At 39.9% G+C, this 15,316-nt stretch overlaps 1 protein-coding gene and 1 pseudogene across 2 annotated transcripts in view; one reads left to right on the top strand and one right to left on the bottom strand.

Annotated features, from left to right (window-relative positions):
• Positions 1-1,636: 1,636 nt before the first annotated feature.
• LOC117089731 lies at positions 1,637-12,001 on the bottom strand (annotated as a pseudogene). The gene is made up of 2 exons (XR_004439728.1): positions 11,460-12,001; positions 1,637-4,372 (listed from the first exon to the last, which is right to left on the bottom strand). The product of XR_004439728.1 is annotated as an uncharacterized LOC117089731 (transcript).
• Positions 12,002-12,183: 182 nt separating this feature from the next.
• TRHDE (thyrotropin releasing hormone degrading enzyme) overlaps positions 12,184-15,316 on the top strand; it is a 421,266-nt gene continuing 418,133 nt past the window's right edge. The window contains exon 1 of the mRNA XM_033221251.1: positions 12,184-13,204. Within this exon, the coding sequence (XP_033077142.1) occupies positions 12,294-13,204 (911 nt within the window). The 5' untranslated portion in view covers positions 12,184-12,293. The remainder of the gene's footprint in view (positions 13,205-15,316) is intronic.

Below are 15,316 nucleotides of genomic sequence, written 5' to 3'. Positions count from 1 at the left end.
TTAGTCAAATTATTTCTCCAGGAGAACCATCATTTGGTTTCCAAAAAGGAAGCTGAGAGGATCACACACTGATTCTAGAACATATTATTTATTCAGGAAAAATGATACAGTTCTTTTTGGTAGGTAATCCTTTCTAAAATGTAGATTAATGCTCTGGTGACAAGTTTCTAGGCTAGAGGTAGGGAAGAGTAGGGTCTTGGCTGTGGGACCAACTCCAGTAGAGTGGCTCACTGGGAGCAACTGGACGTGGGAGCAACAACACCTGAGCAGCAATGAGCAAATTCAATGCGCAGTCTTGATTTATAAATGCATTTTTCCACTATAAGAAACAAGAGTTTATTGAGACTCTAAAAGTAGAACAGGGGAGGAATAAAGTCAAAGGAGGCCAAGCTGAAGAGCACCCTTATCAGGCATGCAACCAAAAGAGTGCTGGGCAGGGAAGAGGACACAAGCTTTAAATGAGAGAAGGGAGTAGTAAGGGCCAAGAAGCTGATGATAAATACTACCAAATGGAGCCTTCATTCATTCGAAATATGCATATGAAGAACAGTATGTCTCAGAATTTTTGCTTGCTCTGTGGATACAGAAATGAACATATGTGTTTCCTGCCCTTTAAGAAACTTTCATTCTAGTAGAAGAGAATCATGCCAATAGTTACAAGGTATCTCAAGAGTCTTGCCAGAGTCTTTAGATTTGTGAATTTTGACAGCCGTTGGTAAATTACTTTCCATAAGGCTTATACCAAGTTACAGAGTTGGAAGTCATTACTAGATACTACTTTTTACAGCCCTTTCACACAGTATTTATGTATTTGAAAGGCACAGTTTAAGAAAGATTTAGATTAAAATTTTAGATATTTCCCCTCCCCCCGCCTTTCTTTCCTCTTCTTGAGATGTTAAGTAAGTATGAAGGAAGTAGATAATGATTTTCTGAGAAAAAGTCAAAGTGCTTACCAGTTGTATTTTCCCAGATCTTGATGGTACTGGACTGGACTCCAAAGGGTATAGAAAATTATCTTTCAGTTAAAGCACTAACTTTCACTTAGTGTTCATTAACTACACAATTTTAGAATAGCTTTTGAGTAAATGAACGTTATTAAGTTTAGTGTAAAGTTGTCTGGACTTTTCAAAACCAGGCAGTCATAACAAACTTTTCTGCAGGTGGAAATGTGGCTGGCAACGACGTATTTTGAGGATTTAAATAAATGATAGATTATTCTTAGTGATTATAAATAATAAGCAATGCTATCTGTGATATTTACCTACTGCAGAAGTTTGGCTTTTGAAAATGGAATTCAGCTCCTTTCCTTTTACTTTTAGATATTTATTGTTCATTAGTGAGCTCTCTTTTACAGCTGCTAGTGGACCTTCTTTTGCTGCTGACATGCTTTCAGTTCCATAGAGTTTGTGGGCAAAATGGTATTAGAAAAGCAAGTAAATCATCCTGATGTTCTATATATTACCTTGGCAAATAATTCTTTGGGCAAGAGCTCTAGACTAATAAATGAGAGCATGTGGATAATTTAGAATTGTTTCTTTTTTAGAATCAATAGCCTGGGAATTGAAAAATTCAAAGTGCTTTTCCATGGCATTATTGTTTGAATTAATTTTTTACAAAACAATTTCAGTTCATTTGGAACTGACTCTGTGTCTCTTCAATTTGCACTCCCAAGAAAGAATTGAAGAACACTGAACTTTGGAAAAAATTTAATAAAGTCAGTTCACAATAGAACACCAGAAGACAAAGTTCCTCAGGCCTAATTCTTTTGGAATTGTGGGAACAGACAGGAGGGGAAGATCAGCAGCTGTCCATCCATCTATAGAGCAGAAGCTCCCCTCTCAGGCTGGCAGTAGCAGGCAAAGACTGGTGACGTGAGACTGAGGTCAAGACTACAATTCGTTCTCTTGTTTTAATGCAATTTCAACTAGCTAATATGTACAAGGTGTTTCAGGAGCATTAACATTTTGAGCCTTAGGCAATCAGATCTGAAGGCTCGTTCTGTTTGATTCATAATGTGGATTATATTTTATAATGTTGCTAAGACTTGATTATTTGCACATCCTAGTGGTATTGTATAGCTCCTGCTCTGAACATTTAAAAGGAAACTGCTATAGAACATTGAACATTAAACAGAAATCTACTATAGGTAAATCTCATAGAAATAAAAAAAGCCTATAATCCTAGTGTTAGAATTAAATGTTTGGATGATTATCACATCAGCAGTTTAATTTGACTATCTTGGTAACCACTGAAAATGAAGGAGTGGCATAAAGAGCTATTGGTGCATTTTATAACACTGCAGGTTAGCATAGTGATAACACTTTTATTCAGACCATATAGAAACATGAACATTCATCTCTCATCTATTTGCAACTATATCTTTACAGATAGATATAAAGACATATATACACCCAAATAAGATACAATGATCACAGAAAGTGTTTGTAAACATTAATGTTAACTTGTAGACATACATCGATTTGAAACAAATCCTTTACTTTAAATAGCTTTGATTTTGTGTCTAGAAGATGAAGGAGAACATTAATAGCCGTCACATATGAAGTTTACCTAGTTGAATGTTAGCGCTTCTAAAAATGAATCAATATTCATTACTTTTCCACATTGAAAGATTAAATGAATAAATAATTTCTTGAAACTGAAAATGAAATCCTCAGAAATGTCAAGAAAATCTTTAGTGTGGTCTCATTTTAAGAAAAATCAAAGAGAGATCATAAAAACCATATTATATTAAAAAGGCTACTGTTATATAATGTAACCCAATTAATTAGGATCTGCTTAATTTGAAACATGTAACGGAGTAAAGGTAAAATGTGTTTTGCTTCTGGTAACTTGTTTAAAAAAACCCCATGTAGTTAATAAGAATAAAAATGAGAAGAGGATAAAATTTATCCCAGGAATTGTGTGCTGAAGTATCACGTACTTGTACATAGTTCAGTCCCCATTGCCGCCAAAACTGCATGTGTTCAAGAGGTTTTCTGGAGGGTCTTATGCAGAAGTATGTTCAACTTAAACTGAAGGAAGACATACTCTCGCTATCAAAGCTAAAGTTGAAGCATGGGGGTGGGGGAATGGTCAAAACTTTTTCACAGTCTCCAGGTTAAAAAACACACTTTCTCTAGTGTGTGTGCATGTTTTTTTCTTTGTTTGTTTGTTTTTTGGTTCAACTCTAAAAACAGGACTTGTTCAGTGACAGCCACATAAAGGTTAAATGGAGGATTATAGATTAAATGTTACCATTCTAGTGTATCTTTTAATTTGCTCCTATACCAAATCCATAGGAAACTGGATATATATGTCAGAATGTCATGGACAGATTGATGTATCAATGGGTATAGCAATTAAAATGCATTTCCTGAATTGGAAAGTGTAATACATTGCTTTTAGACACAAAGCATAGTATTCGCTCATTAAGAATAACCAGGGAGTTAAATTCGAGGGTTTCTGCAGTCTTACTCATGGTATTTGACTGCCTTGGTTCTATAATCGGATTTTAGCAAGCCTATAAAAATACTTAAAATTTTTTTGTTGGTGGTGGTGTGCTTCCAGCATAGATAATGGATAGCTTATGACATTCAGGTTATAGGTCAAATCTGAAGCCTTATTGCACATCCGGGGAAAATTACTTTTTGAGTAACATATAGTACAACCTTCAACTCTTAATAGGGCAGGAGGAGTTCAGATACAAACACACATTCAAAGTGACCAGATTACATACGATTTCTACTTGTTCTGAAATGACTCCATAAATGCAATTTAAAAATTTATTTCTCCACCACAACACACAAAAAATGTAGCAATAAATTCTAACATGTTCAGGTGAAACCATTCCTTTTCACTTGGCTATTCAAAAGATTATTATAACACCTCTAATACATGAAGAAGGTTTGGGAACCTATAACACATTTCCTGTTTGTCTCAAGTAAAAAAGACATTTCAACACACTATACTGACTTTTCCTTATTCCCTTGTAAGTGTAACATCATTAAAAAACAAACTGAGAGTAAGGTAACTCAATGCAAATTCAATCTGATATTAGAAGTAAGCTGCATATGAGACTAAATCAGATACAGGAGCTTTTTCTAAAACAGGACTAACCAGTGTTTCAAATCACCTAGAATCAATTATCATGGGACACTGTTGTAGAAATGATGATACTGAGTTAAAAAACATTTTTCTTATGAAAAAATCACAAGTCAGAGCTTGCCACTTATGTTATGCAAGATAAGTTTGATGATGATCTTGTAAATGAATATCGATTTCTGTGCAGATTCCAATATTTCTAATCTATGAGAAACTGTTCTGGGGTTCAAAATGGCCAACTTCAGAATCTTCTTGTGAAGTGGTTGCTTCTCTGAGAAAACAAACAAAATTGCCTCACGTGTGAATTGTATCACATTTCTTTGTAAGTCTAACTTTAATACAAGCACAGTTAAAAACCTAAAAACCCTCCAAACCCTATATATGTATTGTTACTGGCTGACCCACAAGGTGGCACCAAAGAGAAAAGTGACAAAAGTGAAGATCACAGGCAAGTTAGATATTACATCAATTCTATTGTGAGAATTAAATTTATTTCATAAATTGATACCAAATTTTAATATGCCAATAACTCAAAACAGTCATCTTTAGGTTCATTGTTTTTATTTAATAGAGACTGTTCTAGATCCAAATGTTCCATTCCATCAAGCAGCTGGCTATTTTCAAGAATTAGTAATTGAACTTTTTGTGTAGTTATTTTGTAGGAAAGTTATTTCTCTTTCCAAATACAGACACCATGATTATTATTTGGTTATAAACTCTATTTCTCTTTTATCTTTTGTATAGTGCCTAGTGCTTAATGTTGTTAATATAAATGTAAAAAAACAGACCCAACATATTTAACTTTATAATACAAAGCATACTAACATATTTAGATTTAGTATTTGTAATTATAGCATACAAATACATTTTTTAATGACCAAGAAGAAGCCATTTTAGCCAAAGTCTAATTGTTTGAACTTCAGGACTAATTCTTGGATCCCCAAATATATTTTTCACCTAACTTTCAAGGCACCTGGAGAGTAACTTCAGAGCATATATAGGGATATGAATGGGACAATACTCTCAGGAAAACATGTACAGAGAAAGAAAAAATGATATGATGCTGGTGTAGCCTTGGTGTGTAAACCTGAAATTAAAGAGGTTTCTTATAGTGTCATGAAGGATTCTTATAGTGTCATGTGGTGGAAGAAACTGGTAATTTTCTAGCAAACATCTCTGCATATAAGCAAGGAAAAGGCATAGATCCCCCTCCCCCCAAAGAAGAGCTATTTTTCAGTTCACGATTAAGAAAATATATTATTTATGTACAGATCTAGTACCTGAAGAAAAAAATCAGACTACATCTTTTTCCGTAGTTTGAAAGTAGGAATTCAGTGAGGTTTTAAAATAAAACAATTGTAATTATTGTTGTATATTTGTTATATACACACTTTGTGATCTATTCTCTAACAGAAGGGGTGTTTCTCATGTTAACATAACTGTATCTTTGACCAGAATCCTCACTTAGCAAAACTATATATATTTTATATTATGTTATATATCATTAAAAATAAGAAAACACTGTAGTTCAAAATTAGCTTTTAAATTTTACATACAGCTATATGACCTCAATACTAGTGATATTTCATTATCTAAAAGAAAAATTTCACCATATTTCTTCCAATGTCTCTTCATCAACCCATTTATAATAATCACTTGTTACTCAGATTCAAGAAAATACTGTAATTACCTCATTTAAACAGCTATATTGATAAACATGTATGTAGTAAGCAGAATCTATCTGTAGTAAGCAAAGTTTTTAAATGATAAACAATATTTTATTATTAAATGAAAGAATGAGAAATAAATGATTGGAAGATAGAAAAAAGTACATGGACTAGAAGATACATGTGGATGAAATAAAGCAGATGTCTTTATGTGACTTTACATTAATATTTGTCTATTGTGCCTTTGAAGCAGATACTTTTCATGGTTTGAAAGAGGTGAGGCACCATTCAAATTATGTAAATTTGTGCTGTCAAATAAGCCTGGGTTAAATATATATTTTTGGATGCATTGAAGAGGTAAGATTCTTAAAACATGTAAACTGCTTGTTCTGCAGTATGAAAATAAGCTATAGTCAACTCTTTCAAATACTTAGTTCTCAATCCAGGAGTAATAATGTTGTTGGGTTTTCTTTTTATCATTATCTTACAAAATTATAATTATTTATCTGTTCAGGGTCATACTAGATTATTCTCTATTCATTTATTCAACAAATACATAGCACTTATCATGTACTAGGCACTGTCCTCTCCAAGGAGAGTACAGACCAGGCATGTTTGCTTCAGTGATACATCCCTAGCATAGTGCCTGGCACTGACTTCATAATTTATGTAGAAAGTATTCGTTATGCAATTGGATAGTTCACATTTGGCTTACCTTTCAGGAAGGAGTATGACATAAAGGTTAAGTGTAAAGGTAATGAAATGACCTGCTGGCTTTGAATTATAGCTCTGCCATCTACTAATTAAATGACTCTGGCCAAGATATTTAATCTTTTTTAGCCTCAGTTTCCTGATTTGTCAAGTGGAAGAAATAATAGCATTGACCTGAAGGCAGTGACTTTCATGATTACATAAGACAGCATAAAATGCTTAGACAAATACTTGGCACAAGTTAAGCCCTTGAAAAATCTTAGCGATTATTATTATTTTCATTAACTCTTCCTGCCATATTTATCTGGAAAGGTGGATGTGAGCAATTTAAGTTCATGGTAACAATTATAGGAGTATATTCACTACTTCAATTTCTTGAGTGACTAGACAACTTAACTAGTTCAATGGAAACATTTCCGGAACAATACTTAATTTCTATTGTTTGTAGACTTTGGTCTATATTATGTTTGCATGTTTCATGAACAAATTGTAAACATTTCCATGATATAAACTTTGCCTTTTTATAGAGCTTTCTTATAGAAGTCATAAACCAAAGAGCCTACAGTGAATGCCAAAGCGTTTTAACCTAGCATTAGAGCCCCTCAAATAATGATATGACTTTCTTGAGATACTAATTCTCTCTTTGGATATAACATGTAATGCTAAAATTGGAAATGATCCTTGAATTATTTGGTCACTCTTTTCCTTACATTTGTTCTCTAGAGATATCCATTTTATGCTGTGAGGCTTGTTCTAGCTTGGTATAAACATACTCAGGAAACTTTTCTGGGACTAATAACACATAGTATTATATTAATAGGTTAGGAAATGTTTCTGTTAAAAACAACTTCAAGTACGAGGCTGCAATGAGCTCTTATCACACCATTGCACTCCAGCCTGGGCGACAGAGTGAGACCTAATCTCTAAAATAAATACAATAAAAAGCAAAAATAAAAAATGAAAAAAGATAAAAACAAATTCATGGTTTCACAGGTTTTTATGAGGTAAAAAGATATAATCAAATTTAGATGTAAATTCCATTTAGATTAATCCTTTTAAATAACAAGTCAGACAATTAACAGTTAAATGAAGGTGTTAATTGTTGTGACAAACTACAGAAATCATGAAATTTCACTATCTCAATTATAGCTAATTTTAAATAATTCTTGCCTCATCTTCAAGATCTTGAGGAATGTTCTGTCTGGAAGGGTAGTTCTTATATGAAACCCCACAACATCAACAGATCAGTGGGTCAAATGTTATAAAATTTTGAAAGTTTGCAATATAAAAATATTAATAAACTTGGCAGTAATGTTAATTTCTCTAAATTAAACATTTCATCAAATTATCAGTTTCAAATTTCAAACTGCTGTTTTGCTATTGCCACATGGCGGCACCACTTCAGCTGCTAAACAGAAACGTCACCATTCTTTTTTCATATTGGTTTCCAGTTCAGGGAGGTCTTCAGAAACATATCCCTCTCATATGATACATCAGCCTAGTTTTGACTGCCAGAATAGTAAGATTTGTTTGCTTCCCCTGTACTTTTTCTAGTACAGTGTGCTTTTATAAAATTTATTTACCCATTATAGTTTTAGTTTTTAATTGAATTTTTTTTTTGCTTTTCATGAAGATTAATTAAATATTTTTTGAGAACATAAAGAGGGTAGTATATTAGCTTCTGTATATTTTTCACAGAAGTCCAGAGCAGAAAGATACCCCCAAATCTAACTCCTTTACATTAACACATTGAGAAATTGAGTCCATTAAGTAACTGGGTTAGGACAATGGAGGAAGATGAAGGTGATCAGGATCTAGCTCTTTCTCCCGAGCCAAGCTGTTTCTGGACATGAGGTTTTACTCACATGTGGAGAGACTGAGTACCCAAAGACACCTAACTATGTGCTTCTATATACAAACCAGTGTGAAAAGAAAAGAAAAAAAGGCAGTTAAATTGTAAACAATCAAAGAGTAAGACCCTGAAGCCAATACATTCACCGAAGATAGTTCATTTTGATCATTTCAGGACCAAGGTGTAGATTTTATTAAAAACAACTTCTGTTTGGCCTCATGTATATTAAATACTCAGACAATTTTTACTTTTACAAGCCCCTGAATCAAATATGGCCACATCATGACTTTAGTGATATTTATTAGCTAAATAAAGTAATCATAAAATTATCCTAACAAATAAACATGTTTCTGAGAGAAGCATCAGGTACTTCGGGAAGTTTAATTTCCCTGTTTACAGCACCACATGGCTCTAGTATTGGCAAAATCAAACCTATCTCGAATCCAGTGACCTATAACACTGAAAGCAACTTTAAAAAGGAATATTAGTAAATTATGTCTTTAATATTTTTCTGAGGTGCACACTCTGAAATTTCACCCCTCCACTTTTGCTTTGAAGGTAGAATGAACATTCTCTAGAAAAATAATATTTAAAAATTATTTTACTAAAGTGTTTGCTTCTTTGGGAAAGTGTGCTATATACTTTTAGAAATTAAAAAAAGAAAACTCACTGAAAACCTTTGTAACACTGATATGAAAGGAGGAAATATTTACCTACTTGATCTTGATAGTAAGTTTTATTATGCAAAGTTACATTTAAGGGGAATCCATGAGCTAGTAAGAAATATTTGAGACTTTCCTTGTAGTAATTTTCAGAAGTACATACACACATTGATAAAATACAAAGAAGAATAGATGGAGGTAAAGAGAAGAAAGAGATAACAGACTGAGACCATGAGTGAGGGAAAGGGGAAAGATGAAGAGAACTGGGTTAAAGGGTACAAACATACAGTAAGACAGAAGGAATCTAGCTGTTCAATGTTTGACAGCAGAATAGGGTGACTATACCTTGCAAAAATGTATTATACTCAGGTGATGGACACTTTAAATACCCTGACTTGATCACTACACATTATGTGTATGTAACAAAATTTCTCATGTATCCCACAAATTTGTACACATTTTTAAAAAAAGGCAAACAGAAAATGCCTTCTTTGAATCTTTTCTTGACTAATGTTTTAGAAGGAGAAAGTCTTAAAGATCCCTTAGTGGGTAACTTCTTCCTTTAGGCAGTGGTTCTTAGACTCCCGGGGAGGATTCCAGAAGCCTCTGATAAACAAGTGCACTAAATCCATGGCTACTGGATCAGTAATACTGAATTACCAGTTTAAAACCCTAAAGTCAGAGAAGTCTGGTGACCTGCTGAGGATCTCAGGGCTCCTCTTACTTGCTTGCACTATAGTTCCTGATTCTGTGAAAACAAACCAAGGAACCCCAGCTCCTCAACTCTTAAAATGCATATAGCCAGATGCATATGGACAGCAAGAGCACAGACATTTAAAAACAGAGCAGAAAAAAGTAACTTGAACAGAATGTGGCATTTCCCTCGGTCTGTTGCTAACGGCCCACATACAACATGCTTAAAAAATCCCACCCTGGCACTTATTTTCATCATCATTTAAAAATGATTCAAATGGACATTTAGAATGCATGGCATTAAGCATGTATCCCATCTGGGGATAAATGAAAAAGGGCTTCCTCAAGCAGGGCTGTGTTTTTAGTGGTTATCAGGCTAAGGTTAATATGTAATTGGTCTCTTTGGTCAAGCGTTTAAAGCCAAACACAATATTTTAATTGCCTATTTTCAGTACTCCAAAGCCAGAAGCATTAACTGTTTCTTTTTGTAAGAAAATAGCTATGAACATGATTTGTAAAATGCCTTCAAGATTTGAAGACATGAAAGAAACATGTAAAAAGGAATTACCTCATTTTCTTTCTATTATTCACTTTTTAAATTAACCCATAAGCCAATCACACTTTGTTTTATTAAACACTGGAGACTCCTGCTTCTTAGCTGTCACCTCTGGGGTGGCTGTTTTCTGAATATTGTTCCAATTAGAGTTCTTCACACAAATGCTGAGGGTTGGATATCCTACATACTTATACATACTCTGCACTATAATTTTAAACTCCAATAAACTCAGACAAGAGTCCATAACCAGCCAATGGGCTATGAACCTATTTTGATGCTGCCTGCTGTCAGCAAACTGTCTATTGATAACTATCCTAACAAAGTTTAAACAATGTTCATGGTAACACTGGAAAGCTGCAAGAAAGTAATTATGGCTAGGTGAAATGAAAAACTGACCAATCATGGAATGTATTCGTTCACTGTTTTACTAAGTTCATAGCTCAGCTTTTCTCAATCTCAAGCTTTTGGTCCTGAATGTTAGGACCAAACTATAGGCATTGTGTTTTAATCATTTCCCCAATCTAAAGATGGAAATTATCCTATGGGGAAAACATCACCTTGCTTTGGCCTTTACTTCCGGAGGATTTTAATGCTTCATTGCTAACCATTATTTTAGTACTGCACACCTGGACACATCGCACAGTATAATGTAATGTATGCAGTCAGGTTTTGGAGAATTTACTTCAATTTACATACAATCCTCCAAATCCTCTGGTGAGCTTGATGTGAAATCTGACACAGCCACATCTCCCTAGCAAGATCTTCTTTTGCTCTCTATGTTAATAGCCAAAGGCTCCTAGGATCTCTCCGTGGGGCGCGGTGGGGCTGAGGAGTCAGGAAGAGGGTGACTGTGGGGCTTGTTGCGCTAAAGATTTATAATGTACTTCTTGCAGGCGGCTCAGCAACCCCCTCTGTGGCTGTGGGTGTCTGGTGTGACAGAGCGGAGAAAAGCTCTCTAATCTCCCAGTGCCTGCCTCTGCCGCTCAGTCGCTCCCCTCCCTCCCGCCTTTCCTGCCTCCTCGCGCGCTCTCTCTCTCCTTTGCCTTTCTCGGGGAGTTTCAGTCCCTCAATGCAGCTGGAGTAGCCCTGGCAATCTAAAACCGGAGCCCGTGTATATACACACACGCACACACGCGCACACACATGCACACGCGCTCGCACATACGCACTTCGGCTCTCCCCCTGGGGATATGGAGCAAACCCAGAGCTTCATCTACCTGAAGGGGATGGCCGGCCGGACACTTCTTTCTCACTTGTCATCTCCGGAGGGCAGAGCAAGACTGGAATGAGGCAGACTCGCTGTCGGGTCTGCAACCTCCTGCCGTTTGCCGCCACCGCCGCTTAAAGTGCCCAGGGTGGAGAAGGCTTTTCCAGGACAGATCTCCGTTGTAGCTTCGCGGCCCTAGGACTTCCTCCTGCTGGTTCACTCTAGTCTCTCCCACCTCGGCCATCCTTTCCTCTCCAGCTGCAGGGTGTATGGCTCGGGTGCCTCCAGTGCTGTGGCCGCCGTCACTGCCGCTGAGAGCACATTCCACCCAGAGGACTGAACGCCGCCGCTGGAGTGGTGGGAGAAAGCGGAAGCCCTAACTTCCCTCTCTACACCCTCGCTCTTCCCACCGCTCCGTCCTTCTCCCCAGCCGAGGATCGGTTGGAAGGCTCCCGCGGAAAGCGAGGCGAGAGCGCGGCGCAGGGGAGGGAGAGCCGGGAGTCGCAGGCGCGCAGGGGCGGAGGCAGCATGTGCCCCGGCGCCGGGTGCTCGCCCGAGAAGTAGCGCGCGCTGGGCAAGCAAGACGCTTTCCAAGTTGGGCGCGTCCCAGAGCTCGCAGCCCGGCGCCTCGGCAGCCCGTGTCCGGAGTGAGGCGGGGCTGATGGGGGTCGCGAAAGCTGCCGTCGCTTGTGGCCAGAACCCGTCTTAAAAGAACCCGGGCCAGCATCCCCAGTCGCGCGCCCTCGGCCCGCGTGCGCTCTCCGATGCCTGCTCTGGCTGTGGCCCGCGCGGCCCGCCCGCGGGGGGTGCCGGAGGGGGCGGGGGAGGAGGAGGAGGCGGTGTGATGGCCCTGGACGGCGAGCTGGGGGAGCAAGAGGAGGAGAAGAAAAAGAAGAAGAAGAAAAAGAAGAGGAAGAAGAAGAAGGAGGAGGAGGAGGAGGGGGCCGAGAAGAGCAGCTCACCCTTTGCTGCCAGGATGGGGGAAGACGACGCCGCGCTTCGGGCTGGCGGCAGGGGGCTTTCCGACCCGTGGGCAGACTCAGTGGGAGTGCGACCCCGCACCACGGAGCGCCACATCGCGGTACACAAGCGGCTTGTGCTAGCCTTCGCCGTGTCCCTCGTGGCACTGCTCGCGGTCACCATGCTCGCCGTGCTGCTCAGCCTGCGCTTCGACGAGTGCGGGGCGAGTGCCACGCCAGGCGCCGAAGGTGGCCCCGCAGGCTTTCCGGAGCGCGGCGGCAACGGGAGCCTCCCCGGATCGGCCCGGCGCAACCACCATGCAGGCGGGGACTCCTTGCAGCCTGATGCGGGTGGGGTGGCCAGTCCGGGGACCCCGTCGGCCCAGCAGCCGTCGGAGGAGGAGCGGGAGCCGTGGCAGCCGTGGACGCAGCTGCGCCTGTCCGGCCACCTGAAGCCACTGCACTACAATCTGATGCTCACCGCCTTCATGGAGAACTTCACCTTCTCTGGGGAGGTCAACGTGGAGATCGCGTGCCGGAACGCCACCCGCTACGTAGTGCTGCACGCTTCCCGAGTGGCGGTGGAGAAAGTGCAGCTGGCTGAGGACAGGGCGTTTGGGGCTGTCCCTGTGGCCGATTTTTTCCTCTACCCGCAAACCCAGGTCTTAGTGGTGGTGCTGAATAGGACACTGGACGCGCAGAGGAATTACAATCTGAAGATTATCTACAACGCGCTCATCGAGAATGAGCTCCTGGGCTTCTTCCGCAGCTCCTATGTGCTCCACGGGGAGAGAAGGTATGGAGGGAGGCGGTGCCCCGCGCCGCCCCACCCCGCCGCGCGGCTCGAACCTCTGGGCGGCCTGAGACCCCGGGGACCCAGCTGGCTTCCAATACTCCGGAAGCCAGGGGTGGGGGAAGGAAACGAAAGCAGAGTAGGGCAGTCAGAACCCCGGGGTCTCCCAGATGCCTCCAGGTCTCACTTCAGCCAACTCCGCAAACTGACTCGCCGGTGCCAAAAGATGAATGCTGCCCCCTCCTCTAGTCAGAACCTCTCCTCTTCCTGTCAAAGTTCCTTAGCCATCGAAACGCAGGGCCCTTTTTCTGAAGGGTAACTGATAATCTGAGCGATGCCAGAGTGACATGAAAAGCTTGCCAAGTTACTGTCAAGGGAAAATACGTGGCGCTGAAGGCCAAGACAACAGAGCATCCAGGTTAGCTTGTCAGGGCAGGTCAGGGACACACCGTTCTCCACCCCCACCCTCACATGCCCATCTCCCCTGCCTATTAGTAGTCCCCTGCCAGGTGCAGAGCAGAGGATGGGCTTTGGCTGAGTAAACTTTCCCCAAACCTCAAGTTGAGATTCGGAGTGAAAATAGTGGTTTTCAGAGATAGGCTGAGGGGGACCGGGACGCGGGTGGAGGTTGCCAAGGTCAGAGCCAGCGATAAGTGACCTCGCGGGCGCTGCCAGCTCTGTGCTGAGGCAGGGCGACTCATGTTGTTTGTTCATGAGTTGCTGCCTCTGGAGATGATTCCTGTGGTCAAGGGTGGGAAAGCTAGTAGTCAGTTTCAAATGTCTTGTTACTATCTTTGGCGCATTTCACATTTGGGTACTTTGGTATTTTCATAAAAAAAAAGAATATCTGAAAGTCCGTGGAGCTTTTCACCACTTGTTTAGAGCTCAGACTTCATAATCCAATAGAACCGAGTTCGAATCTCTGCTGTTCATCTAACTGTGGTGAAGGTTTGAAGAAGGTAATTAACCTTTTCCTTTTCTAGTCTTTATTGCACACCCATGTACTCAATCCGACAAGAACCCTATGAGGTAGACGCTATTATCAGCATTCCCTATTTTACGGGCGGGGAAATGGAGGCACAGGTGGGTCACGTAGCTTGACCAAAATCACCAAGAGTGAGCAAAGTACGGATTTAGACCCAGAGAGTTTGGCTCTTGAGCCTAGACTTTTAATTCTAACTTGGGGATACCAATAATAATATTCTACTTGTAGGATTGGTGTAGACGTCTGTGAGTGAATGCATTACAAAGTACTACTTACCCCTGTGCCTGGCACATAGAGTATGCACCATAAATGTCAGCTCTCATGAGTGTCTTGTGGCAGTAAGCTCTCAGGTATACTGTTGAATGAATAAGTGATTCTTGTTCTTTGCTCTAACTCCCTCATTGCTAAAATAACTTCGATTAATTAAATGACTATAGGGCAGATGAACAACCAAAGTGAGCTTAAAAATTAAACCAAGAACTTTAGAAGAGGAGGCAGGTTGCAGATCAGTAATGAGGCAGAGCCTCTCCTTTTCTCAGGTGATTCTCACAACAGCAGAAAATGGGCTCAGAGAAGCCCAGGGCCCTGGAGGTGAGCAGGCTTGTCAGTGGAGAGCTAGGACTTGAACTTTGGTTCTCTTATCCCTGGACCAGACAGAGCTTATGGTGTTTGGAAACTCTCAGAAGAAGTTATTGTGTAAGAGGCTGGGGAAATTGCAATGTGTTGTGAAAGTAAACAGAAGTTTTATTATTTATAGAGTTCTATGAAGTAACCTCCTATAAATAAAATGCCCAATGCTTTAGTGTAATTTAAACCCCCTTCTACCACTTCCTCCGACACGTTCTAAAGAATACAGATTAAAAATGTTTTTTAAACCCAGAATTATATCAAATTTGGGGGAAAGGCATAGAAAACAAATTTGCATGCTATGTTTAGGAACAAGCTTGTTATGTCAAAATGTCAATAGTGGGAGTTGCATATCATTACTGACACATCTTGCTTTGGTGAAATGAATGCTTTCGACAAATTCCGTTTTTTGAGCCATGCCAAAATATGTTTGGCAGAACTGAGCTTGTTTTGGTCAATGCTTTCAAATTAACAGGACTCTTAAAAAGACCAGATGTTTCTGC

This window comes from Trachypithecus francoisi, unplaced genomic scaffold (genome assembly GCF_009764315.1).
Source record: "Trachypithecus francoisi isolate TF-2019V2 unplaced genomic scaffold, Tfra_2.0 Lachesis_group11, whole genome shotgun sequence".
Taxonomy (NCBI): domain Eukaryota; kingdom Metazoa; phylum Chordata; class Mammalia; order Primates; family Cercopithecidae; genus Trachypithecus; species Trachypithecus francoisi.
Note: the sequence above shows the minus strand (reverse complement) of the source record. Positions and strands in the feature narration are given on the sequence as shown.